Source organism: Peromyscus leucopus, chromosome 22 (genome assembly GCF_004664715.2).
Source record: "Peromyscus leucopus breed LL Stock chromosome 22, UCI_PerLeu_2.1, whole genome shotgun sequence".
NCBI lineage: Eukaryota > Metazoa > Chordata > Mammalia > Rodentia > Cricetidae > Peromyscus > Peromyscus leucopus.
In genome coordinates, this window is record NC_051081.1 from 27,436,725 (window position 1) to 27,460,993 (window position 24,269).

Consider the following 24,269-nt stretch of genomic DNA (forward strand, 5'->3'; position numbering starts at 1 on the left):
GTTTCGTTCGAGTAGAAGGATGAATTCCCTAATGATAGGTATTATCAGCAATTAGACAAAGCTGCTCACTTTTCAAAATTAATCACCAATCCTATTAATTATGTCTGTATTACACATCCTACTAAATTAGCACACGTAATAGGAGGCCTTCACACATCAAAGGAGAACCATTATCACCACACATTAGCGTGCAGATAATTTAGCTGAAAGGAACACAAACACTTGTAATTAGAAGCCTACTTTTAGTAGGATCACCCACTTTTCATTATTCTTACGCAGAGAAAAAAAAAAATGAAAATTCAAAAGGAAACGTGAGCAAACGTCCTGGTTCTGATACAAGAAAAAGTCGGTTTCACAGCAGCCATGAGGTTGTTGGAGCAATGGCTAACAGTCAAGAGACCTAAGGCTACAGCAAGCCCAGAGTCCCTGGTGATCTGGGAGGTCCTGAGTGAGATCTATACGATTCTGAGGACCAACAATCTGGGGTGAAACTGAGGACGCCCCAAACGGGGCCCAACGCAAACACTGGTTCGCACTGCTCTCTGGGAAAGTGACTGGGTGCTGTACAACATAGAAACAATAGCCTGTCTCATTGTGTTCTCTTTTCTAGATGACTACAGATCTGCAACTCAGGCACAGTTGTGAAGTACTTTCGAGAAGGCTGGCTTTGCCCAGGCTTGGTGCCTCTGTAGAGGGACCGGGTCAGGCTGATGGGAAGCTGGGACAAATCAGGTGGTCTGAGAAAACACCCCAATAAAAAATAGGCAAGTCAGACGGCTGGAAACCCCCGAGTTACTTCATGAACTCAACTTGCAATGCCTGAAGAGCAGAGCCACAGGAGAACAGGAGTAATTGAGCAGGAGTATTTACAAAACAAGCATGGCACAGACAAAGGAGGTGTAATCAGGATTTCAAGTATAAGACCCGACCCCAGGTGGGGAACAGTAAGATTCAGGAATACAGCAGAAGTTGCAGCTGCCAGTTAGTAAATCTCTCATGTTCCCTTCAGATGAGTCCCAGGCTTAGAGAATACAAGGGAACACACCCACATCAGTGGGTGGGGGACGGCTGTTGTAGAGGGTGCTGGAACACAATATGCACTTCTAGGAACTGTAATTTAACGAAAGTGCTTAAAATCTAACTTTAAAACCCCAATCGCCAATTTGGGTTGAATAGGTAGGTCTTCCTTGCCTACATTAAAGAAGAATGCATAGTCTAAATGATTCAGGAAGTGAGAGTTTGAAGGAAAAAAAAAAAAAAGCAGAAGACAGGAAATACTAACGTCGGAAGGTTTCTTTCCACAATTTGGGGAATTGTTTCTGTGAGAAAGAGAAGTGATTTACTGTTATCACATGAAAACTAATTTACAACTAAAGTAACTGGCTTTAGGGATGAAGCAACAAAACACAATGGGAATTCTCAGTTGAACAAAACCCTCTGAGAATTTCAACACAAGAGAAATTTGTTATGAGATCCACCTCCACCCCCCACCCCCAGCTAACATGAAATTCTTAGGCTCTGGGCTCTGATTTCCCAAGGATTAGCCATATAATCCCGGGTGGTTCATGCATTCTTCCTTTTGTCACTGGAGTTCTGATATGTAAACGGGACACTACCATCTGTACTCCCTTGTGAAGAGTGGAGAGTATCCCAGTCACATCTCGGCTTTAGATGATCACCAAAGGCAGTGTGCCATTTCTTGTACCAATTTTAGTCAGCTCTTTGAAGAGTTAAGGAGCTAATCTGGATGTACGTCTTGATCTATTTTTAGTTCCATTTAGGAACAATGCTTCCGGGTGTCTCTTCCCATGGGGAAATCACCATCCCTCCCAGTTTCTGTTGCCATTCGTGATCTGTAGTTACTATGACATCACAATTATTGATAGTCCTCACTCAAGAGCATTCTAGTTGAAAGGATTAATTACACAGAGAGAACCCCGCTTTCAAGACTTTATACTATACATACACACACACACACACACACACACATATATACTCAGTATATGCATATATATACACGAATGTACTGAGTGTATATATACATATATATATATACATACACACATACACTCTGAGTATCTATATCTATATAGACAGATAAAGATATATATATACACACACACACTCAATATATATCACTGAGCATATCTAGCTTTGTAAAATTCCCAAGACCAGCATTCTGTGTCCTGAAACTCTTTCTTCTTCCCCAGGTATTCCTCCACATACTTGCAACAGCTCGTGTCTAGAAAAGCACACGAACCTCACTGGCACTAAGTGTGTAATACCTCTAATTAATTAATAACGGGCACGTGTTTTCATTTGCTACTCTGATTATGGGTTCACTGTGGGGCTGAGAGGTGTCTTGTCTCTCCTCTGACTTTAGGTGGCAAAAGCAATAAAGACAGTGAGAGCCTTGGGAGCCAGGGCTGTCCTTGATTAGAGGTGCCAGCTGTTTCGGCTTTTCTTTCTGGTCCCCAGAGCAGCATCTGGCTGATAGCTACAGGACCAGCTTGGAATGGACAGCAGGGGCTAATATCCCTATGTCCTCTGCTTACAGGTATGTTGGTATTCTATTTGTACTGAAATGTGATTTTAATTGTATATTAATAATAAGTTGCCCGGGGGTCAGAGCTATTAGAGCCATAGCAAGAGCGTGGCGGTGGTGGTGCACGCCTTTAATCCCAGCACTTGGTAGAAGAGCTAGGTAGATCTCTGTGTGTTCAGGGATACAGCCAGCATTGGAGACACACGCCTTTAAGACCTGGAGGGCTGTACTTACAGGCAGTGACGAGGAAGTCACGTGTTTGGGTTTACAACCAATGAGAAGGCAGAACAGAAAGACTATGTAAAGACATATACACAGGAAGTAGGTCTCTTTCGGAGAGGTAGGAGCACCACAGGAGGAAGGGTAAGGTTTTATATTAGCTCTGAGCCCTGACCTCTTGGCTTTCTCTTTTACATTGGTTCTGTGTTTCTTATTTAATAAGACAGTTGGTTACATCTACATACAGGATGTGGCACCATGGGCCACACACAAGGAGGAAAGAGAACGATCAGTTACTCAGTGCTTAGGCCACCAACATGGACAGCCACGTGGCTTAAACAGGATCGTTTCACTGCCCCATAGGATAGGAAAAGACCAACAAATAGAGATCTAATGAATATTTCATAGTGAGTTGGTCTCCAGGGAGAGGCAAGTTTTATATAATGACCATTCTCTAATATGGAGAATGGTATTGGGGGGAATGTGTGACTATCAGAAATAATCAGGTAGAGAGAGCAATGACATTAAAAACCCAGAACCGGCAAAGGGTCCCGACGGAATGCAATGGCACACTATAACGCCATTATGCTCTGAGACAGCATCTATTTATTCTTCATGCATTCCATCTTGGGAGCACATCTTCCTCATCTTTCCTCTGATTAATGTTCCCACATTGGGTCTGTATGGTATACCAACCAGAAAAAATTTTTTTAAAAACACTAACTGATCTATGCAATGGATAGTCATTGTCAATTTAGTGGTCACTTGGAGAGACGAAAGTTGTTTTTTTTTTCTTCCCTTGATCTTACCTAGACAGTAGGGGCAACACTGGCCTTTCCTCAAAACAGGTCTTTCACAGGACACGGAAGGGCAAGACTCAGAGTAACAGCTAATCTCGCTATCCACGCACACGCAGCTGGTGCAAACGTCAGGCTTCCAGGATTCAGCGGCCAGGAATATATCCCCGTCATCATTTTTGCAGTAACTAGGCACGCTCTCATTATGGGATGTGGAAGGCTGGAGAGGCTCATCTGGAAAAACGAACACACAGGTCAGCAAAGACAAGGTTGCAGGCTACCCACGACGTACACAGCACAGTTAAGGGTCAGACTTACAAAGACACTCCCCATCTCTAAGGCTCTGGGTGCCTCATTAAAAAAAAAAAAAAAGGCCAGTCGTAAAATCAGGGAGCCTGATTTTAGCAAGGTCTTGTATTTTAAAACAGTAACAATAGCAAGACTTGACGGTGAGATCCTGTCAGGTGCTCGCCCAGGGTCTGCTCAGGCCTTCTTCCTTACCTTAAGCAAACTCTTCATTTTCTTTGGAGGCTCAGGGAACTTGGAGCACACTGGATCAATCAGGAAACCTTGTTCCTGCTTTCCCAGGCTCCCTTGCAACCCGGGGGGTGAGGCACCTGATCTAGCTGCAGCTTGGGGCTAATAAAGGGATTTCTAGGGTCGCTTCCACATTTCTTCCGAGGGTGGAGGCCCTGCCTCGACCCTCCTTCCACATTCTCCCTAACCTTGAAGAGGGTGCTGACCCAAATCCCAAACTTATCTCGGTCACCGAGACACAGAACCAATAACGATCCATACCTGCCTCAAATTTTGTGTCAAGTCAAATAAACTGCTACTTGTTTAAAATTTCTAACTAGGCTCTCCCCCACTTGCAAGCCAACGCAGTCCTAACCATCCAATACTCAAAAGATGTTTTTCACTGCATCATATTATCTAGACACCTATCTGCAAGGTTCCTAAGTTTAGACATTGCCATTAGTGACGGAGGGGCTGGCAACCCAGAGCAAACACTAGGACTCCACCCAGGGAAACCATGTGCGAGCCTTCTGTGGTAGTGCCATGGAAGGTCTCCACATCCGATGGAGAAGAGGGTCGCCAGGAAACACAGCTATCTCTTTAGGGGTGGGTAGCCACAGAAATGAATGAAAATTAAACCCAAGAAATCTGAGATATGAAAAAGGGAAATGCAAGTGAGTGGGGTTCGTCCTTTAGAAATGTCACAATCTCTAAGGAGCATAAAAACAGCCATGGCAGTGGGCCACGCCAAACCCTAAGCCAGCCACCTTCTCTCAACGGTATCTTGGGTGCTTCTGAATCAGCATCCTAAATTCTGCTGTTCTCAGCCGTGAGACAGAAGGGTGAGGTAGGCATGGAGTTACCGCATGCTGCAGAAGCTCTCAACGGGGCATCTTCCTCTCACCGGCTTCACGCATACACCACACCCCCCCTCCAGTGAGCACATTCGATCCTCTTTGAAGACCGAGGGGGCTGCATCACCTGGGCCCTCTCTGAGGGCCAGAGGGAAGCTAGAGCAACGCCAACTGTCCAAAAGCTCCCCGAAACTACAGCTACCTCTCCCCCCATCACCCCTGAAAACAAAGTCACAAGGACCAGACACTGCTTCCATTGGTTCTAGCTCACCATGGGACTTTGCGTCATGGACGGTTCCTTACGTCCCATCCATATTCCGTAAAATAAAGATGGAAGATCGGGATTGTGCTCTCAGTGACCTTCCCGGGGTCATCTATGCCTAGAGGTAATCTCTCCTTTAAGAGGGAGGCCGCTGCTAACTTCCGTTTTGGCTGGAAAGGAACCCGGACTCAGCATGATCTGCCGCTCTAGGCTCTGAAGTGCCCAGGAGCCTGTAGGCTGCCTTCTCTTAGCTCTTGCAAGCAAGGTCCAACTCTGTGACTAAAATCTGAGGTGAAGAAGACGAGCAGCAATGACGAGACCGGAGACGAATGCCTTCACCTCGAGAGGCTTCTCACTCGATGCCCAGAAAATTCCAAAGGATAGCGAGATGTGCCGGCTGTTGACGGGAGTGAGCGTTGGAGCAGGAGCAGGGTGCAGGGCAGGCCACATCCTTCCACTCCACAGGAGGCTCCTAACCAAACCCTGTTCACCAGCGCCACTCGGAAGGATCCTTCCTTACTTTGCCTATTCCCGGGCCCCGGAGGCTGTCTGATGCCATTTCCAAACATTTAACGTCTTGGTTTCATTTTTAATTTCACCAATGTTTTTCCTGGGTGGTCCTCATCCTTTTATTTTTGTGTCTCCCCGTCTCTCCTACCCTCTGCTTTTTATTTAGAAAAAGAAAATGAAACAAAAAAAATATAGAAAGGTAGAAAAAAAAAAGAAAGAATGCAATTTATCCTCTTCTATTCATTTGTTTTTATTGAGACAGGCTGGCTGGGAATTACAGAGCCTAGGCTGGCCTCAAAGCTGTGGCAATAATCCTTCCTCTTAAATGCTGGGATTAGAGTTGTGAGTCATCATGCCTCCCTCTCTCCTGTCTGTGCCTCAAGGAAGCACCATACTGGTATCCTGCTCACCTCTGTGGAGGTCTATGCCCTGAGGCAGGCCACAGGTAAGGCCGAATGGGAAGAAGTCCCAGAGAAGCAACCACCAAATAGACACAGGTCTTGTGGACAAGTCGGCATCATTCTTAGACCATTTTAGCATGTGGTAACCTAAGGCTGGTCTTTTTCTAGATGTCTAATGTAACACTTACCGATGTTACTCTTCAAACTGACTATGGTGTAAAAGACACTGACGTCGTAAGTTTTAACATAATGGGATAGAGACAGGTATGGTGGCTCGCACTTACAATTCCAGCATTTCAGACACTGAGGCAGTATGATACTCACTTAAAAAAAAAATTCTTATTGCTGCAGTCTGGTTACACATAGAAAGCCCCAAAAGGTCCATTAAAGAGTCAGTAGTTCATTTAAAGATTGTTTAGTCTAGCTAGGGTCTCATTCAGATATCCAAAAGTAACCTTTGGAAAAAATAGTATATGTACATGTATATGTATATGTATATATGTCTCCAAAGTTAAAGATGAGAGCTAACACTGAGTTATCTACATATGGAAAAAAATATTAGTCACCTTGGCCTAAGTTTATAAACGAGAAGAAAAAGCCAGGTACAAGATGGAGTGCGACTCGGCCCCACAGAGGGAAAGGCAGGAAGCCATGGAACCCGACAGGAACCCCAGGGGCCTTAGCAATGCAGACTCTTATTGTGACCCAGGCCTGGGCCTTGTCCGTCTCCTCTTCCTGGGCTTAGCCTCTGAGTGCACTCAGGTGTCCTGTCAATGAATCTGGGCGTGCTGTCACAGACAAGTGTCTTCCCCTTAACCTCTCCTAGTCACTCAGTCCCTAGCTCCAAGGGCACAGACAGGACTTCTTTCTCTCCTCACATTTTCTTGAGCTACCTGCACTCAATTCCACTCCCCCCAACCCCCGGGGTCCTCTCTGTACACCATTAATTATTTTCTGAATGTAGAACACCACACTGGGGTGTTTTGCTTTTTTTTTTTTTGGACGTATGCTCCCCAGGATAGAGGGTTATTTTGTTTTCATTAATCTCCAGATCCCCAGGGCTGAATTCAGGCATTCCAGAAATGCCTGCAAAACAAGTTGCTAAATGGATATAAGCTGACTGTCCCTAAATATTTCCCATCAGGAGGATGCGAGCAGTCACAGATCTTCCTTCACCAACGACACCAGCAGGGCTTGCTTCCACAGAAAGTGGGGGTCACGACAAAAACACAGTTGGGCCAGGCCACACATACCCTAACACACGTGGACTACTCATGCTAGACAGGGTTCTGTACCAGGTAGGCCTGTCAGATTAACATGGCTGCTGTTTACACCAACACATCTGTCTCAAGACGATAGATACTCTGGCTGGAATGTAGTTACTGAGTATGCTGGACAGAAAGACAGAACAAGACCCTGGACAGCGAACTAGATAATCAGTATTAAAAAAAAAAAAAAAAGGAAGTCATCAAACAGGAAGGTTTATGTTCCCTTGAGCAAAAACTCACTGACTGTATCCACAGAAGGAAAGCAGCTAGCGTTTTTTGTTGAAAAACTGGGAAGATTAAACACCACCAAATAAAACCAGCTGCTTTGGTAAATTTTATGTATTGAATTAAATCTGTTTTCTAAAAAGCCATTTATCCTAGTGTTAACAGAATTACTATTTTAGTTATAAAACCAGCCGTGTAGCTCACATTTAATATCTTGACAAGTTTATATTATACCATATTTCTCCCATGACTTTTAAATTTACCTGCTACGACCTGAGAAATCACAGGAAGAACACAGGAGCGGCCCTCATGCGGCAGCAATACCCTCTCAACATTCTTGCGTCTTCACTTACTCATCACAGTTTTGGAAGGGCAGGGACATATTTTCCAAGTAATTTTTTTTTTTTAACGACCTCTGGAATCCCGAGGAGTTTTATTTATATTACTGGCCCATAACTAGCTTTCACATTTGTTAGGAACAAAGGTGTCTTGCGAGGTGACTTTTTCCACCAGCCAAGTCACCTGAGATAACTTGGCAGAAAGGGACGGCCTGGACGCCACGTACCTCTCCAGCCTGAAGTGTGAGGCGAAAGGAACAGGGGAAGAGCTAGTCTTTCAGAGAAAACTCAGGTGCCAGGCATATCGACAGAGGGACTAGGGAAGCAGGCAGCCACAGGTTCCTGCACAGGCTCCTGGGTTTGGCACAGAGCTCGCCCTCACGTCTAGGTCTACAGAACCATCACGTCAAGCTGCAGCCTTCCCATCATGCCCGGGGCCGGGCCAGCACGCTGGTTACCTGTACATTGAGGGCAGCAGGAGTCCTGGGTGCGTGAGGGGCTCTGGCAGAGCAGCGGTGGGCACACCTCGGTCTCGCAGAGCACCCGGCCGCTGTGGCAGGTGCACTGCGTACACGAGTCGATGTTCCACGTCTCCCCTTCCACGAAGTACTCTCCCCCGGGGGCGTGGCAAATGGTAGGAGTGCTCAGCTCTGGCTTCTGCACCACAAAGTCATCTGAGGGGGGGGGGGGGGATGGCACAGAATCAAAACACGAGAAATTATTCACCTGCAGCTTCTTCAATTGCCAAAGAAACGGGGGGTGGGGGTGGGTGGGTGTTTGCTTTGAGGGAGAGAAAAGCTGAAGTGCCCGAAGAGTGAGAGAACTCAGCCCTATTCTTATCCCACGAACAGGAAGGGGAAGAACAAATCCCATGCCTAGAAACAGAAGACAAAGAGCTAATCTCAGGAAGTGAGGTTCGGGGTGGCTGAGCCTGTCGATAGTCCTGAGAGAATTCAATAAGAATTCAATTACAGGGAAGTTCACTGGCTGGAGCATCCCGAGCACGCAGGAGTTGTCGAGAATAGAGATGGCTCATTTACCGAATGCTTGTTATGGCCCAATTATTTCCAGGCGGGGCACTTCTCACTTCTTTCTTCCTTTTCTTCCTGTCAATGACCTTGTGAGGGAGGCACTACTATTCTATTTTACATATTTTGGGAGCTACCAGTTCAGAGCATTAAAGCACAGTCGAGGGGCTGGAAACCATGAAGTCAACGGTTATTTGGATAACGGATGTGCTTCTAGATTAAACAAAGCTCCCACATGATGGATGTCCTGTCTGCTTTATTATCTTGGGATTCTGAACGCTTTTATGCTTGGAAAGATGGCCCACTGTTAAGGAGCCACACCTCACCTCAGCTTGCTGCCAATACCCTGAGCAGGAATGTATCTACAGGATCAACAGTCTGAAACCCTTCTTCACCTGAGACTAAACATTGGGTGGACAACGCCATCATCATGCCCGGAGGCTGATAACGGTGATTTCTTTCGCCAGAGTGGCGGTGGCTTTGGTCCCTTTGTGAGATGATGATGATGGTGGTGGTGGTGGAGACATTTTAACGTTGGGATATTGACAGAGGTACTGGGAGTTGCCCCGCATGTGGTGCTGGGAAGTAAGAAGGCACTAACCATATTCCCGGAGTCCAAGGACAACAAGGACTTCAAGGAGGTGTTGACAGGGGTGCATCCCTGCTGAGAACGGGACTAGAGACATCACCGCTGGATCAGGGGAGAGCTCAGCGGATGCTGAGGGTTGGGGGAACCACCCTGTCTGTGTAGAAATGGTCGGAGCCCAGTGCACCGGGGGCTGTTACTTACAAAGCAGTGGCGTGGTGTGTGTGTGTGTGTGTGTGTGTGTGTGTGTGTGTGAGAATCAACAATACTGATGGGATGCAGAGGTGTGGGCTGACGTTCAGGATAGGTCTGTCTCATGGGAACCAGGAAAGACTGGGATTCAGACTAAGCAGACACATTCCAGAACACAGACAGCTGGACGAGAATCCCAGAATACGAGCAGCATAGAAGGAATTAATGAAAATGAAAGTGGGCCGGGCTGTGGTGGCACACGCCTTTAGTCCCAGCACTTGGGAGGCACAGCCAGGCGGATCTCTGTGAGTTCGAGGCCAGCCTGGTCTGCAGAGTGAGATCCAGGACAGGCGCAAAGCTACACAGAGAAACCCTACCTTGGGGGGGGAGGGGAAGGAAAAGAAAATGAAAGTGTAGGTGGGACAAGATGCTCAAAGAGTATTTGCAGTGGCTTATTGAGAGAAAAACAAATACAGGAGAAGATTGGCGGCATTCACAGAGGGCTTCTGGAGGACAGACTACTGACACTCCGACAGGCTGGTAGGTAAGTAGGGCGTGTCATCAGGAGACCTGTCTGCAGCGGTCTGACCTCCCTCATCTCCTTGCCATCCTATGTTCCTGCCTTAAAGCCAAACACAGCGGCTGGAGAGATGGCGAGGAGAAGGTGAAGGGTGGGAAGGGGGCGGGGGAAGAACGGAAGAGATGGTGCTGTTTGGTGACCACACTGCTCCTCAGCTCAGTTAGGGAGCTCTGCCTGCAGCCCAGGAAAACACCGACTAGCTCTGCATGGGAGAAGGAAGAAACGGTTCTCTAAGGCAGGAAGGAGGCCGTTGAGTACGGAAGGCCTTCAGGGTTTCTAGTCAGAAGAGCCCACCGACAACAAACCACTAAAGATTCTGACAAACGTGTAACTCGACGCATGCATGCATGCATGCGAAGGGATGTTTTTTTTGTACGTGCACATTCAGAAAGTGTGTGTGTGTGTGTGTGTGTGTGTGTGTGTGTGTGTGTGTGTAGGCCAGAGGTCTATGTCTAGCATCTTTCTCAATAGCTCTCCACCTGCTTATTTATTTATTATTTACTATTTTGTATTTATGTTTAATGGTCTTCCACTGAACCTGGAGCTCACCACTTGGGTAAATTAGCTGGCCTGTAAGTCTCAGGGATCCTTCGGTCTCTGCCTTCCCCCACCCCCTGCTCCCCAGTATTGGAACTACAGTCTGAACCACCATCCCTGGCTTTTTTTTTTTTAATGTAGGTGCTGAAGATCAAACATGGGCGTTCTTGCTTGCATAGCAAGCCCTTCACCCACTGGGCCGTCTCCCAGCCCTGACAGTATGTCAGTGACCATGCGCTTTAGAACCTGCTCCCTCCCTCAACTAGAAAGAAGAGCTGCTTCCGGTTCCACTCCCTGCATCCGTTTGGATCTGTGCCTCTTTGTTCCCGCCTGTCTAGCTCAGACTTCTTCGCTGAGCAGTAGCTGACAGAGAGCGGGTTCCCAGTCGACACACACACCTCTCTAATAAGGCGTGTCTGGAGGGGAACAAATGCTTTTTCCTCTTCTCCAAGAGCTGCCGCAGGCACCATGCTATCTCACTGAAAACTCACTGCCTCTGATCTGGCGGTGGACAGGGTGGTTGCTTGTATTTCACTTGCAAAATATGTGAAGGAACCAGCTGAGAAAGAACACATCTGACTGCACCATGGGAAAACAAGATGTTTAGTCTGCATTTATGTGTCATGTGCAAAGGTACAGGTAACTGCTGAGGCAGGCAGAATCTTAGAGCTGAGAGGGTCTTTATGTGCCAGGAGGTGAGACAGGGCTGCCTTGGCCAGTGTGAGTTATCTTCACTGTTCTGTTTTTCTAGTAACTCACCTTGATTATTATTATTATTATTATTATTACTATTATTATTACTATTATTAGGACTAGACTGCTTGGAAATTGTCACCATTCCAAATGTTTCCATTTGGCAACAGCCACAGATTTCAATAATTCTCCCCTACCTCCAGTATTACTTGGAAAGTTATAAGCTTTTTCTTTTGGTTTTTTCGAGACAGGGTTTCTCTGTGTAGTTTTGGTGCCTGCCCTGGATCTTGCTCTGTGGACCAGGCTGGCCTTGAACTCACAGAGATCCGCCTGGCGTTAATCTTTAATGTAGTGCTGGGATTAAAGATATGTGCCACCGCCGCCTGGCCAAGTAAAACTCTCACCAATCCCATCCAATTAACTAAAGCTGAGGTCTTCGGTCCTAACAGGCTAGCAGTGAACTGGAAGTTTGGATTTACATATAAGTCCACAAACCTCTAGGGGAAAAAAAAAAGGCTGGTCCAAAGAGCAATATAATCGAGTAAACCATTCAAAAATATGGAGAACCATTTCCACAGCTTTAGGATTTTCCCTGGTCTCGGGCTAATTATTCACAGTTTTTGACTCACTCCGGGGCTATTAAGAACAGAAGTCACAGACAGCGGAGACGGTGTCCCGAGGACTGACTGACCCCCACACTTTCCCCCAGAGTCGAAGGTGGGTGCAGGGCCCCACAAGGCCGAAGGTGGTGCTGCAGAAGAGGGCAGCCAGCTTTTACCTGCGCAAGACGGGCAGCACTGTCCGGGACGGATGGTGGGCTTGCCACAGGCGGGCACGGGGCAGGTGATCAGGGCACACATTTCCCTTCCATTGTGACAGTAGCACTCCCGACACCCATCATGCCAGCTTTCCTCATTTTTATGATGATGGCCATCCATGGACAGACACGTGCCTGACAGGACAGGTGGCCCGGCTGAAGGAGGGACCTCTGGACAGACAGAAGGCAGCCTGGTAAGAAAGCAGCTATGGCACAGGGGAAACAGCTTGTAGTGCCCTTACGTGGAACAGAACCCAGCCACCAAAAATGATGCCTAGGGAGGGCAGTCGGCGGTACCGGAAAGGCCCGGGAAAAGAATTCAAATCAACAGGCCCCCAATTTGGAAAAACAAGAAAAGAAAGAGCCTGAAAATATGCTTCTGACTGGGGGAGTGTTGCTGCCTTTCAAGCCTTTTACGTATTTTATACAATAATCAAGCATTACTTTTGTAATGGATGTCACTATAGATATATAGTGAGTGAGGAAGAGAGGGAGGGAGGGAGAGAAAGAGGGAGGTAGAGGGAGGGAGGGAGGGAGGGAGAGGGGAGGGAGAGAGGGAGAGAGAGAGAAGAGAGAGAGAGAGAGAGAGAGAGAGAGAGAGAGAGAGAGAGAGAGAGAGAGACTGACTCTCATCTTTCTAGAAGTTTCATCCAATGAGGAATTCTGGGCCCCTTGCAAGGACTAGATTTTTTGATTAGTAAGACGACTGAAGTGATTGGCTACATTAACTCCTCCGCATTTTTGCTTACTTTTAACTCCTCCCCCAAATACCATAAAAGTGTTCAACTTTGAAAAAAAGCATGCTACCGGCATCTTTTATGTTTGATTGGCATAGCAGAGTCAGGGCTGGGACTGAGCTGAAGAAGGGCTCTGGGTGCACATTCAGTGGCTTTGGCAATGTCCACTGGAGGAGGAAGACCCCAGCAGTGGGGTCACCTGGATGGAATTTTGCCTGTATAATGTTCTGGCCTTCTTACTAGGGAACACCTAAATAAATAGGAGTTTAGATACACCCACTCCCAAGGACGACAAATTGAAGCTCTTTACTCTTAATCAATCCCACTCCAGAAGAAAGCGGTTCCCTCTGTAGAGACTGACATACACTACAGCTTCAGGCTAACGTTTATAAGACAAGCAAAAGTGAAGCCCTAAGACGTGGCTGACTTGATCACTGTGCTTACCACACGTGCCCAATTTAAATTCTGTCCTGAGCCCTTTTAATTCTATTACGACGCAAGACAGAGGGTGTCCTGCGGGAGGGTCCCACAGTCACACCGGTTTCAGAACAGGCATCAGTCACTTAAACCATTCCATTTACAGGACGTCCTTCTGTTCTCGGTCACCAGGCTGCAAGGGGGCAGGGCTCCCACTTACCTCTGCACTTGCAGATAAGACAGCCGTGACTGTCCTGCTGGAAGCCCAAGGGGCAGACTTTACTGCATAGCAGCTCTGGACATTTCTTACAGCGACAGATGTCACAGCCATGCTTATTCTTCCTGGGTAATTAAAATTTTTGCCAGAGGTCAGAAAAATAAAAAAGTCTCCAATGATGCCCAAGCACTCAGACCAAGGGTCAACGATACACCATTTACGCAGAATGATGGGACATTGGCACTCCGAACTCCTAGGTGAGGTGTAATTAGTTCTCATAAAGGTTTAGAACTGCCCAAGCATTTAAGTGCTTCTGGGATGTGCCACCCCCTCCAGAGACACAGGTGAGGGTTTAATTAAAGATAGTAACACAATATAAAGGATGGACGTGCAACTCCGGTATACAGAATGGCTGAGGGAGGTATCATTGGTCATTGTTGAGAGATTAACATTAGGGGCATTCTGTTAGGGCTGTGGACTTTCCCAAATGGATGTATCCTTTGAGAAATTCCGTATGCCAGTAAAAAGGTTAACTACCAACATTTACAGAAGACCCAGAGGGCTGTAAGGACTCCATGACCTGGGAAGGCTTCATACACATGCTCACAAAAGCCTCAGGCTGCCAAGGTGAATCAGGGGGCAAAAAGGAACTTGCCACCAAGTCTGATGAACTGAGCTTGATTCCCAGAGCCTATGGGATAAAAGAAGAAAACGAACCCCTACAAGCTGTCGGCTGTTCAGCAGATGCACACCACAGCACAAACACACACACACACACACACACACACACACACACACACACACACACACAAGTAAATGTGTATATATTGAAAGTGAATAAAGACCTGAGGTCTTAGAGGCTATTAATTATTAATTAATTGCTTTATTAGGGCTGGAGGGTACTTTATAGCTGTATCAGCAGTTAAGTTATAAAGTGATTATACCTTTGAATTTATTTATATGTACGTGTGTGTGCATGCACATGTGTGTGTGCGTGTGTGTCACAACTGCTCACAGCAGCCAGAAATGGCATTAGACACCTGGAGCTGGGTTTACAGGTGGTTGTATGCTGCTAAGGCTTACCAGGCGAGCAGTATGTGCTCCTGACCATTGAGCCATCTTTCCAGGCCAAATAATTGTATCTTTATTGGTATCACACATGTGTCTTACAATTAAGAATAGTGATGATTAATACTTGAACATTTTTTTTTCTGAGACAGGGTCTCTTGTAATCCAGGCTGGCTTTGAACTAGATGTAGACTCCACCTCCTGAGTGCTGACATGATAGACTTTTGCCACCAAGAACTTTTTTAGAATAATGTTTCTAACTTAAGTATCCAATTGAAAGGAGGATTATGCTCAAATTCAACCTAGTAATTTTTAAAGGTAAAACAGAAGAAAATGGACAAATAAGAATAAATCTGAGACTCTTGTGATGTGAGACGTGGGTATATGTATATATCTACATGCACGCATACACACACACCACACACACACACACACACCAGCCAAAAGACTAAAACAGAAGAGAGAAAAGAAAGAATTACAAAACCAGAATCTGAATGGTTATCTTCTTACACTTCATTTTTTTTGAGGTAGGGCTCACTATATTGGTTGGCCTGGCACTCACTTTGTAGACCAGGCTGTCATTGAACTTGCTGAGATCTGCCTCTTGAGTGCTGGGATTAAAGGTGTACACTATCACAACTGGCTGAAAGCAGTTGTTTTTGTTTTTTTTTTTTTGAAGTGCTGATTTTTGCCTCAGAATAATCCAGATTTGGGTTTGACTCAATAAAGAATATTTAATAACCTACCCATTGTGTACCTGTATCATCTTCATATAAAAAGTCAGAACCCAATACCTACATTTGGAAACAAGGACTTCTCGTTTCTGATATAAATATATAATATTATAATAATATAATATATATTATATATAAATATAACGGCAGGGTTCCTCTCGAATCAAACCACCAATGGCTCATTCACACACACACACACACACACACACACACACACACACACACACACACACACAAAACAGCCCCCGACACAGGTATGACCACTTCGGCAAGTTACGCTTAATTTCTGAATTGCAAACAACAACAAAATACTGACAGATACGTACAGGAATCCAAGTGGACAAAACTTGTCGCATACGGTGGGCTTGCACTTCTTGGGCCGTGGGCGGCATTGACAGACCTCACAGTTGTGGGCGTCGGTGAGGAGACCAAAGGGACAGTCCAAGGTGCAGCCCCGTTTAAGGCCTAAGCATAGCTCCTCCCCTGTGGAGACACACGGACGGCATGTTTCTTCCAAAGACAACAGACCAGAGAGCATCGCGGGAGGCTTTGAGGCCTGCCCTGAATTCTCCCATCCCGCACGGAGTTAAACTTCAGCTCCGCCGGAGCACCAGCCACAGTTAACAGGTATAGACGGGGCTATTTCACGGTTCTCACCACATCCCTCTGTGTTTTGGGGGTGTGTGGGGGGTGTGATCCGTGAAACAAGAGCTCAATCCTGCAATGGAATTCTGAAGCCTAACTGAATCTGCTAGGCCTGGGACAGAGAGTGGACCGGTCACCATTAATCAGTAATGACTGGGTGCAGTTTTTCAAGATTTTCCTTCATTAGTGACCTCAAACCATGAATGACAGTTTATGCTCACATACGGTCCAGTCCAGAGTCATTTCAGACATTTCGTACTGCTCGACATCAGCGGTAACGCGTACGTCTGAACGCTCACCGTACACTTAATTGTGGGTAGCAGGTGCCTTCACAGAACACTACAGACTGTGTGTAGCATTTGGGACTTCTTCCTTTCTTTGAAGAAAGCCTGTTCGCTCCATGATAGGAAGCAAGCAACCAGTGTTCTATTTAGCTATGTTCGCCCACGGTGCTGACAAATATCCAGGTACTGAAATGCACTTAGCTGCCTAAAAAAATGTACGTGTCAGAAGGAATATTCATATTAATGTGTTACCAGTGACAATTTGGAATATTCAAGGCGTCCCTTGTTAGCAGAATCCTGAGTGTTGTTTGTGTTCTGTGAGCCGCTCACGGCACTATTTTTGAAATGAAAGTGAAACAAGAGAAGCAGCGTGCCACCAGAAACTACTGAAGACATAGCTATTTGAGAAGGTGGCCCAGTTGAACAGAAAACCAAAGAGAATAACAGTGTCAAGGCAGAGTAAACGTGCCTCAGGACCAAGAGCAGTTTGGGGCCCATCTAAATTAAAGGCAGGACTTGCAAGAGCATGGGCCATTTGGAAGGAAGCTGACATGGTAAAGAATGGCAATATTTGAACATTTTGTAGACTTGCAAGATGAAGGACATGGAGTATTGTTGTGAGGTTGACAGATGAACTGTTATTTTATTTGGGCATCCCTGATGGGTACATACTGTGTTAATGCACGAGTCACTAACAAAGCTACAACATGTGTATCCTGTTCTTAGAGCCTAAACTGAAACATTAACTATAACTGGTAGGTGGGATGGGTCTGTGTGTTACATAAACACTTGTATGAGAGACTCTTTCGTGAATCTTAACATTCCTCCCATATTGAATTTGCCCGCTTTTATAAAGGAGAATGTGATCTATGGTATGATTTTTCTACTATGTCACTGTCCGAAACTTTTCATGACTCGTATTTAATGTAACCTCATGGGTCTGTAGCACACTGTGAGGCAACTGAATGCTCATCTGTGTCCTTAAAAGAGAGAATCTAAGCAGCTCATTTAAAATTTGTAATCAGAGGACTTGGAGGCAGGTCATTACTTCTCATCTCCCATTACGCCAGGGACAGTAAAAGGACAAGATCCTCAGACCCACGTTTTTTCCCCAACGTAGAAAATAAGCTGATCTGGTTTTTCTATTATAACGGTTTTAAAGTCAAGGCATTCAGTGGATTATGTCAGGGAATAGATGGATTCAAAACACCCCTAGATTTTGCCAGAGTCAGCATGCTTGGAGAATAATTTCCTCAAAGCTCTGGAGTGGAAGGACGCTTGTTTTTGTGTTTCTAGTCTGCAAAAAAAGAACCCTTCCCATGGCCCTTGATCTAGCATGCTCTCCACTCACCCTTAACAGCTATGGAAACATTGCCAAGTTTAATGAACTTTTAAAATGATATGTCTTTAATTTATCTCTGTGCTGTGGATTGAAAGAAACCCCAAAGGCCCCATGCATCTGAAGCTCAGTGGTAGGTTTGTCAGGCCACTTTCAGGTGGTGGGACCTTCCAACTATGAGGCCTCGGGGAGAGATTACAGCACTAAAGACATGTTTTTTTTTCAGGGGATATGTTAACCCTTTCCTTCCCACGCTTTTCCATCATAACGGACTGGACTGGTCACAAGCCAAAAGAACAGGGCCAACCATCAATCGACCCAAACCTTGGAATCCGTGAGCTAAAACAAATCTTTCTTCTATAGAAGTCAATCTTGTTGGGCGTTTTTGTCACAGCAATGGAAAGATGACCAACATGTTAACCCATGTTGGCTTTCAGATAGAAAAGGATCCCAGAGAAAGCTGCTGTGCTTAACAACGATACAGGGCATTCACGAGAAAGTGGACTGGTGATGTCTGCATCCTCTAGTCTAGACTAGCTCAATTCTCCTCCACGACACAAGAAAAAAAGAGTTCTAGGGCAGTTCCTCTTGTATGCCCACAGTCCAAAGCCTATCGTATTTAGCATGATGCGGGGCAATAGCTAACTGCTGAATGAATGCATTTACTCATGTGCTCTTCCACTTCTCCAGGTATTGCTTCATTGGTAGAGGAGTAACAACTTGATCGAGCTTCCTCTGATAATACGGGAGAGTTTTAAAAACACCATCATCCCCCAAACGTCTCAAAAAACAAAAGAAAAGAAAAGAAAAGAAAAACATACTGAAGTTCTGAAATAAGGAACACAAAAGACTGGATGGTAGTACTATATATCTATGCTTACCAATGACAGACTGTCCTTAAAGGAAATGTACTATCAAAGCACACAGACAGATTAGGAGGTGGGGCTTATAAGTTTGTTTACAAAGTTTTAGCATACGGACTATTGGAATTATGGAACACAGGTGGCCTCATGATGTTACTTTTTTTTTTTTTTAAGGCATTATGAAATTTCTGTGATCTAAAAAGCTTTCTAGTTGTTCGAAGCAATTACCATTCAAGAGAAAGTGATAAAGAATGGCAAAGCCCAGGGGCGGCACACTGTGGCTGGTGAATGCGAAGTACACAGTAAAGGTCTTTCAATCTGGAAATGAGGTATCTGCTCCAGCGTCGAGAGATATCCCACCGTGAGGAGCATCATCCAAACTTCACTGCTAGTGAATGCAACACAGCCTGCATGTGTGCCAACACAGAGCGGATGCAGCACCCGGAGCTGTGTGATGCAACATTTCAAACTTGTGAACAGTGGAAATGTCTACCAACCCGGTATCCAGGAAGAATGATCGCAAGGCTCCCGAGACTTGTGGATCAAGGAATCTGAAAACTGCGAATGTTGGGCCCAGGTCTGCCCAGCTGGTATGGTGTCAGTCGGGGGAGCACAAGGAGGCAAAAGGGGGAGGGAGCCTTTTACTCAGACACTGACTTCATGATGGACACACATTGGCTCCTTCTTTTTTGCTACTATCAGTTTTATAGGTCTGAATCAGCCTCTAGATCAAAGTGTTATCAGTTCCTAAAAATCAAAGGATGTTAAAACTGGGAAAGAGGTGACCAATAATCCAGTCAGACTCATGTGGTTGAAAGCCATGGACAGGAAGACATTAAAAGATTGATGCCATTCAGCTAATATGCAATTTGGGCAGTCAAGCTGAATTATATTCATCTTCCCGACAGCAACTAATATTTTGGTTCAAAAGTTAATGTTATTAATGCTTGTGTCAACAAAGATCACTAGCTACTTAAAGGGTTTTAGTTTTAATCTTGTCACCATCAAACTTTCTTTGATATTTCTTATCCTACTCCTCTTTCTTGCAAACATGTCTTGGAGAAACTGAGTCAGGGTGATTTAAATTCTTGGTGAGTCCTACCCTTCTTAGCAGTTCTGCAAGTATGTTATTGTTACAGGTTAAAACATCAAAACAACACTATGTTCAAACAAACAAAGAAACAAACACAAACATCCTTTGTCTTGTGTTTCCCAGGCACTTTATATCTGTGGCCCCGGGAGTTGAACCAATGTCTGCTGCATGATGGGTAAGTGCTTTATCCATTAAGAAACATCCCGGCCCTTGATCTTTTTTTTTAAGACAGTGTTTTGTCACATAACTTAAGTCTGTCCTCAAACAAATGACTCAACCATCAACTTTTGAGTGCTAGGATTATAGGTATGCACCACCATGCCTGGCACATGCCACATGCTTGTGAAGGACATGTGTCTTTATGGCTTTTATTTTAAGCCTAAACCAACTGCCTGTGTCAAGACTAAAGACAATTTTTATCATCTCTTAAAGTCTCTTTAATAAAAATCTTTTACAAAAATGATGTCTTTTTTTTTTTTTTATAAAGTCTTAGCTATCGTAGTAGGCACTCAACAAATGCTAGATGAACAAAAGAGTGAGTGAGTGAGTGATCAACAGATGAGGGACAGAGGGGAGATACTGGTGTGGACCTCATCTGAAGCGCCCAGGGCTCACTATCAAGTTGTCTTTCTCCACTGGTCTGCACCAGGTTTGTTTTGAGGGAAGGCCTTTTAGTGAACCTGGAGCTCAATGATTGGCCAGCCAGGCTGGTCACGAGCCCTCAGGATCCTCTTGTCTCTGCCTCCCATGGTTGGGATCACAGACATGCACTGTGAGGCCCAGCTTTCCGTGTGGGTGCTGCGGATCCAGCCTCATGTCCTCAAGCTTGTGTATCAGGGAACGGACGCTGCCCACTGAGCCATCCTCTTCAGGCCCTATTTTAAGAAATCCTGATGCCAGTAGGAGCTAGGTATAATGTCCAAGAGAAACTTAGAAGTTATAAATGGTAAGGACTGTTGTAGATAAAAGGTTTTATAGGATGTAGAAAAAAAAAAACCAAAATGTAATGTAAAGGAGAATTTCAGTTCGGATAAACACACACTGAGTGGTTAAAACGGGGAAAAGAAGATATTGCCCCCTGTGACTATAAGGAACTATGTCAGTAAAACGAAGAAGAAGATGAAGGAGGAGGAAAAGGATGGAGGAGGGAGGAGGAGGAGGAAGGAGGAGGAGGAGGAGGAGGAAGAGGAGGCACAATCGCAAAATCGAAAGACTGGTTGTGGATGGGTGTGTCCTGAAAGGACCGGAAGATCTACAGGCAGGTAGGCGAGGACCAAGAGGAGGGGGGTGTTGGGTGCTCTCCATGTGGGCTGAACCGGATGGCATAAACAGCTGGTGTGTGGAGGAAACAACTACCACTTGCCAGCTAATAAAAGTCGCTTGGCATTCATTCCCTTAGTCCTCAAGATACCCCATGACTTAGGTACTGGTGTCTACCCTCTACTGATGAGGACCCAGAGGAAAGGACACCGAAGTAGAGCCCCTCATCCCAATCCCTCGGATGTAGTCTTCTCTGACTCGGAATCACTAGGATGGCTAACGGGAGTGGGGAGGTGGAAGTAAAGGTCACGTGCGTGTGACCAGACAAACTGGTAACTTCACTTTTACACTCTAGGTTTAGGGGAGCGGTGAGCGGATTGCCAAGACCAACCCCAGGCAGCCCAGTGTGATGAGACGGATGTCTGATTGGAGCGGCTAGACCTCCAAGTGGAACCAGACAGCCCTAAATCCAGAGGCGTCCCTGATCCGAAGGCTCTTTGCCTCTTCCTTTAGCCAATCACTGCAGAGCAAAGTTGGAGTACTAAGCATGCCCTGACAGACAGAAGTCAGTGACCTCCTTACTTCCCTGTGACCCGATGCTTGAGTCTGTCGGAAGGAGTGATGCGCTTTAGAAGGAGTTACTCTTATAAACTACAGCACTGGGCACAACATGGTGGTATTTCCTTTACGTTTCGGCGATTTTTCCTTATGTCGCGTGATGCATTCACCACAGTGCTCTGAACACTTAACACCACACCTGGAATACAGCAGGTGGTGATAGAAAATAGGAAGGAGAGAAGACTGGATAATTTCTAAAAGTAAGTAAAATTTGCAAATACCGAATGTAGCATTTTTATGTAAAAAAAAAAAAATCATAGGTACAAAGTACAACATTCTCCTGCATATATTTCTTCCTAAAGGTGAGTGAGATGGAAGTTTATGGCAAGTCATGTCCACGGTTACGCCTTTGAAAATTTCAAAATACAGACAGGAACTTAACGTCAAGGCAGAGCAGGGGTGGGGTGGTGTAGCTTCCTCTGCCTCCAGCTTGAAAGCCTGGCCACACCGTCCACTTGCCTCGTTGACAAATGAGTCACACCCCTTCTTCAGGTTTACTGAAGTGATAGGAGCCTGGCATGGGTGGAGCTGGGTGGCCAACACTTTATAATAACAAAGCCAGGTGAAAAGGGTGAGTGAGGCGGCAGGCAAGTGTTAATTCTGTATTTTTAGGCTTCATAGACGTTCAGGGGGAAAAAAAAACTTAGGTATGACCCCATACTGAAAAAGAACCGTAGCTCGAGAGGCACTGGGAGGCCTGCAGTGTAAACACTTCCTGCCACAACTACCAATTATCCTGGTGTTAAGAAGACAAGGTTGGCGATTTCTGTAAACACACGAGGCTGCCAAGGCAATTCCCCAGCAGACTTGGCTTTCCCAAGGAAAGCCTAAGAGGCAGACGTGCGCAGATCCAGGGCCGGTCCACACAGCACACAGAGAGCAGGCGCAGGAAGGCAGGACCACCCCGGGTGGGTGGGAGGCTTACCTGAAGCCCTAAGATTGCAACAACTATGAGCATGTCGGGTTTAGACACCCTTGAAGCAGTAACAGTCCACAGTGCAGATGCCATGGTGCTAGTATGGAGCTGGAGTTCATGGCATTATTCAACTCCTAGACTGTATTTTATCAAATTCATCAAAAATACTGGCAGAGACGATGGATTGTTACAGTTGAGAGGCACCTTCAACCAAGACAGCTCATACCCCAGGAAGTATACATTCTCACCACCAGTCAGTCCAAGTCTCTAAGCCCAGGATAATTATACCCTGAAGCCCATGGAGAACTTGCTTATTATAGAATCATTGTCTGTGTTTGGGAGAGATCAGAGATGATAGGGAAAGATTTCAGAAAACAGGCCAAATGTCACTCAAAAAAAGGCAGAGGATTCCAAACTCCCCCAAAGTTAAGTCTAGGAAGAATAATGGCTCCCTACCAGCTTTGGTTTGTTTTGAAAATAGAGTTCTCAGTAAAGGAGCCTTGTGGGTGTAATGAGCCTTGACTTCAGACAGGACTGCAGGAGTGTGGTGTCAAGACCTTGTGGGGCCGGCGCTGACATGCGCTATTTGAAGGGTGGAGGCGATGGTCAATGCCATGACATGATAGCTCTTTGGTACTCTTGGGTTCTGTCCTTGTTTCTATACAATTTAATTTCTTTTAATTCAGTGATTTCAGAGGGCATGTAAGTGGTACTTATTTACCATAAGCTGGGAGGCATAAGACATAAGATCACACTATCAAGATAAAAACAAAACAATTTCATCTACTTGGAAAATGGCTTGAAACACTTAGCATAAATTTCTGGTTATATGTGGCCCTACGTTAACAGAATTCAAAAACTGCAACATCTTAACATGGAACAGAGAAGTGCCTAACAGCAGCTAGCCTGAAAGTCCTCAGGGGTACTACGGGCTGCTTATAAACTCAATACCAGTCCACAGCATGCAAGCCAAAGAGCTCATGCAAACATATGCAAGAATCAGCGTTGAATTCAGACCAAATTCTGAGGTCTTGTTTTGTCTGTTTCTGAGCCACATTCTGGGTAAGACAACGATACCCCATGTATCAGAAGGCAGAAAAGACCAAGCTCTAGAAAGCATGCCACATTGATGATGGAGAAGGGGATGTTGGTCGGATGCTTATTCTGGTTGAGGAATTAGGAGAATTCAAAATAGTTTTAAAACGTGTAGGGTGTATTTTCCCCTGTGGGAGAAATGTTATATATTCTGTCTAGTTTCAGAGGTCACGGCTCAGAGACATGATTGGAATCTACATGGAGGCAAAACTGAGGTCAATAAAATGAAGATCTCTACGTGTGCACATATGCATGCGTGCGTGCATCTGTCTGTTTGTCTCTGTATGTACGTGTATGTGTGGGTCAGAGGTTAATGTTAGGTGTCTTACAGTATCACTTTTTACCTTATTTTTGAGATAGGGTCTCTCAGGGAACCTACAACTCTCCATTTTGTCTAGCTCCAGGAATTGTCCTGTCTGTCTGTCACAACCCCAATTCCCCAGGGCTGGGGTGACAGGTGCATGCCACCATACCCAACTTTTACATGGTGCTGGGGAATCCAAATTCAGGCCCTCATGTTTCTGCATCAAGTATCTCTCATTGAGCCATCTCCCCAGGTCCTGAGTGAAGCATTTTTTTTTTTTAGACAATTATGGTTGCCACATATGGAAAGGG

General features: G+C 45.5%; 1 protein-coding gene across 2 annotated transcripts in view; it reads right to left on the minus strand.

Annotated features, from left to right (window-relative positions):
• The window catches only part of Crim1 (cysteine rich transmembrane BMP regulator 1), a 184,090-nt gene that overhangs the window by 17,967 nt on the left and 141,854 nt on the right, over positions 1-24,269 (minus strand). For both annotated transcript variants that reach the window (XM_028873364.2, XM_028873372.2), the window contains exons 9-13: positions 15,868-16,024; positions 13,743-13,864; positions 12,330-12,539; positions 8,394-8,609; positions 3,574-3,795 (exon numbers count right to left, since the gene is read on the minus strand). In XM_028873364.2, the coding sequence (XP_028729197.1) occupies positions 3,574-3,795; positions 8,394-8,609; positions 12,330-12,539; positions 13,743-13,864; positions 15,868-16,024 (927 nt within the window). The remainder of the gene's footprint in view (positions 1-3,573; positions 3,796-8,393; positions 8,610-12,329; positions 12,540-13,742; positions 13,865-15,867; positions 16,025-24,269) is intronic.